Consider the following 4,293-nt stretch of genomic DNA (forward strand, 5'->3'; position numbering starts at 1 on the left):
TCCAACTGACAATAAGGAAATCTATCGTTCTAAATGTAGATTGTGGAAAAGTGTTAGGATTTGCTTCTTTCAGTTTTCCAAATTTGATGTTTAAAGAGAGTTTTATACCATGTGCAATCCTGGATTGTTGCCATTATTTGTCGCTGTTGTTGTAAGGTATTTTTATGTTTGTGATAAATTTATTAATTTAAGATTTTAAATTTAAAAAAAAAAACCCAAAATAGGTTCAATAGGCTCATAATTGAAATAATTGAACCGCATCGAATCGAATTATTTCGATTAATCGAGTATTTAATTAATTACGATTATAATTTTAAAATAATCGTAATCGAACAATTATGAAAATTTAGTAAAAAACCGAACCACGCCCACCCCTAAATCTGACTACAAAAAATGTTATTATTTACGTCTATTTCAGTATTTGTTGTCACACACTGTCTTGGTCTTTATTGTCTATAATATCATCATTATTATTATTTACCGAAACCTTTGTCAGATTAAAAGGAAATCTAAAAATATTAAATCTCCATTTATCAGCAAATAAATGATTAATTCAGAGAGTAAAGCCTAAAAATATAAAAGAAAATCTTTTATGATGTTTCACCACATGCCAATAATACACGAATATAAATTGCGTCAATTTATGTTAGTTAAGGTACAATTTGCCCAGCGTGCCGTATTCCAAAGACTTCAAATCTCAATTGCCATATACATCAGAATAGGCAATAGCCGACAAAACTGTTCACAAAAGGAATATAAACAAACTTGTAGAGAGAAATATACATCCATGGCAACAATACCATTCAATGTTAGCACAGGACAAAACAAAAGAAATTCCAAGCAAAATTAAGGTTAGTCCACAAGGTCTTATTTCACGTCAAAGCATATTGACATCTGGGAAAAAGGGAAAAAGAAAAAGCATACGACAGGAGATGCATACAACACGCCATATTTACAACCTCCTGTCTTATTAGTAGTACTCAAAAAACATGCATCACAACATTTCATCTTGTCATCATCATCTAGTAACCTCCTTGTATAAAAGCATTCAGGCGGTTTAACTCCTCACGATGCTCACTCACCACAGCACGAACAACATCTCCAATGGACACCATGCCTATCATTCCCTTGTCATCAATTACTGGAATGTGCCGAATACGGTTATCTGCCAAAATCAAGGGCATCAGGATTAACTCATCTAGATAAGCAATAAACAAACAAATTTAACCTAGGGCAGCAACATGTGACCTGTCATCAATTGCATTGCCCGCAGAACTTTGGTGTCAGGTGAGACTGTGATCAGCTTGTTCTGTAGCCGCCGTAGATATGATCATCAAACAGCCAATACACACACTTATGCTTGCTTGAGCAGAAACATTTGCATGTTCAATTGTAAAAAACCTTAGAACCAAACATATTTTCCTGTTAAAGGACTAGTTCATACCTCTTCAGTCATGATGTCCCCAACTTTAGTTGACTTGGATGATCTTCCCTGCACTATGATCTTCCTGAGATAATCTGGAATTTAATTGTAACAAAGAAAAATGGAAAAAAAATTAATAAGCCAAAGGCATTGCACAGCACCATTGAAACCAGTAAGCACATCATTACATTCCTTAAACCAAGGAAACCGAGCACACAGAGATGTGAACGAGAAAGTCAAGAAGCTAAAGTCAAAAGTTGCAAAGAAAAATTAGCTAATTCAATCAGAAACTCAATAGTAATAGAATTTTCACTCTTCACATCATTCTGCCTATGCACCATAATTTAAACAGATAAATGTTCAATTGCTACAGCCAAAGCCAGGATCAATAAGATTGCGACTATTGAAGGCAGACATCTAACAAAAGAAGTACAAATAACTCACTGAAGGAAAAAGAAAAAAAGTAAGAGAACTCGAAAGGAATATAAATCAAAACATCCAACAACAGCTAACAGTTCCGGTACATTCATATTATTTTCAATTATGGCACGCTTTGAAAATACCTCTCTCTGTGATGATCCCAGCAACAGACTTTTGCTCTCCGGGTTTGACGACGACCAACGCTCCAACGTTATGCTGTGTCATCTGCAATGATAATCAATTATTTAGACATCTAAAAATGTCATCGATTCATAATAAAATAAATAACTATTTCAAGGGGGTGGCTGCTCACCGACTTGACAGCATCATAGACAGTGTCATCAGTAGTGCACCAAAGCCAAGAGCCATCCGCACCTTTACCTTTTGCTTTCAATATGTCTGAAATTGTTGTGCTCTCGAAACCATGCTCTTCCATACGAGCAGATGAAACCGACTCGAACCGCGAAGAAACTACAGGCCTAAGCATCGGATTGACCAAACGGATGCGTTGCAGAACAGCAGATTTGACGATATTTCCATGGGATAGAAATGATTGAATTGCCCCTTGCATTTTTTTTCCTATTACAACATAATCAACAATGATGAAATAGAATCTTTCCTGAAGACTAAAAATCATGGGAAATAAATCCTCGACAATTTTGTCATAACTCATCAATTAATAAGCACATAAACGATATGAAATCTCAAAGAGTTAGATAGGATTCATCTTGATCAACCGATCCGATTCATTTTTCGGTTCATAAATTAAAGGCGCACGAACAAGATCAAAACAACGATTACGCCAAGGAAGGAATGGCTTTTTACCTGTGAGTGTGAGAGAGCAATACTGGTGGCGGCGGCAGAAGCAGCAGATACGGGATAAGATTGAGAGACCTGCTGTAACCCAAATAGAATAAGAAGGAAATGGCAGTGGGTGAGAGTGACCCGTGATCCTAATTCTTTACTTCTTTTCCTATTTGATTATTGCCATAGCGCCCTTCAATAGACAAAATTTACATTTAGATTATTATTTAATCAATTGTACCAAATTAACCCCGGTTGTACAAGGATGTCGATTTTTTTTTTTGACGAGAAGGATCTCGATTTTATAAATACATAAACGAGCCCAGTTTTTACAATTTTGGCTGCTACAGCCTACAGGTACGGGTACCGGTGGGAGTTTAAACCTCCATTTAGTTAACTGATATGGGTTTGACAAATATTTTATTATCCGCTTGGCATCCAAATCTGATCTCTTTTGTGTATAAAAGCAATTTTATTATGTATGTATATTTTTGAACACATTCATTTCAATTTGAACCCATTCATTTCAATTTTAACCTTTTAATGCAATATAAATTTATATATTATTATGTAATATAATTATGGGTAATTTTTAAAAACCTCCCCTGAGGTTTGGGCTTGTTGCAAGTAGATGGCGAGAATTTATTTATTTATAAAAAACCCCCTACCGTCAGTTAACTTTAACATTGACCGTTAGTTGATTGTGCAAAGACAATATTACCCTTAACAATAGTTTGTAAACGGAAATAACTAAAAAAAAAATTAAAATTGTTGGCGCAAAAAGCACAAACCCTATTTTTTGACAATTTTATCCTTGTCAATTCCAAATATTTATAATATCATAGGTAAAGAGAAGTAACTATTTCATTTTCAAGTTTTTAATTTTATTTTTTTTGTAAGAACTTTAAAAAAATATTAATAATTTAAAGAGGATTTTTAAAATTTTTAATTTTATCTTTTTTGTAGGAACTTTAAGAAAATATCAATAATTTAAAGAGGGTAAAATAGCCAACAATTTTAATTTTACAATTTTAATTTTTTTTTTAGTTACTTCCGTCTACAAACTGTTGTTAAGGGTAATATTGTCTTTGCACAGTCAACTAACGGTCAATGTTAAAGTTAACTGACGGTAGGGGGTTTTTTACAAATAAATAAATTCTCGCCATCTACTTGCAACAAACCCAAACCTCAGGGGAGGTTTTTAAAAATTACCCTATAATTATTTACACTAATGAAATTTTGAAAATTTATGTTGTGTTTACTTTATAGAGTTGGAGTGAATAGTGTTTATTTGCACATTTTAAGGTAAGATTAAGAATCTCACTCTGTGAGCACCACCTATTTTTGGAGTGGGGAGTGAGAGTGGGACTCCCATTCCCACTCCCACCTCTTCTTTTTTTACCCTCGTTTTATTAGATTCTAATATAATTATATTTAATAAAATAAAATAAATAATATTATATTATATTATATTTATTTAAATAATATTATTATATTTAACTAAATAATAATTTGCATTGATTCTAAGTTAAAATTACTTAAAAATAATATTATTATAGTAATAGAGAATTAATAATATTACTATACACTATCTTTATTTAAAAATATAATATTATTATATTTATTTTAAAATAATATTATTATAT

At 32.4% G+C, this 4,293-nt stretch overlaps 1 protein-coding gene across 1 annotated transcript; it reads right to left on the bottom strand.

Annotated features, from left to right (window-relative positions):
- Positions 1–677: 677 nt before the first annotated feature.
- On the bottom strand, positions 678–2,828 carry LOC18040347 (CBS domain-containing protein CBSX3, mitochondrial). Its single transcript, XM_024185089.1, has 6 exons — positions 2,669–2,828; positions 2,157–2,422; positions 1,987–2,068; positions 1,445–1,518; positions 1,249–1,309; positions 678–1,165 (listed from the first exon to the last, which is right to left on the bottom strand). The coding sequence occupies exons 2-6, from the start codon at positions 2,412–2,414 to the stop codon at positions 1,023–1,025; spliced, it is 618 nt and encodes a 205-aa protein (XP_024040857.1). The 5' UTR covers positions 2,415–2,422; positions 2,669–2,828; the 3' UTR covers positions 678–1,022.
- Between the last annotated feature and the right edge of the window lie 1,465 nt (positions 2,829–4,293).

The sequence above is a fragment of the Citrus clementina genome, unplaced genomic scaffold (assembly GCF_000493195.1).
Source record: "Citrus clementina cultivar Clemenules unplaced genomic scaffold, Citrus_clementina_v1.0 scaffold_5, whole genome shotgun sequence".
Lineage (NCBI taxonomy): Eukaryota > Viridiplantae > Streptophyta > Magnoliopsida > Sapindales > Rutaceae > Citrus > Citrus x clementina.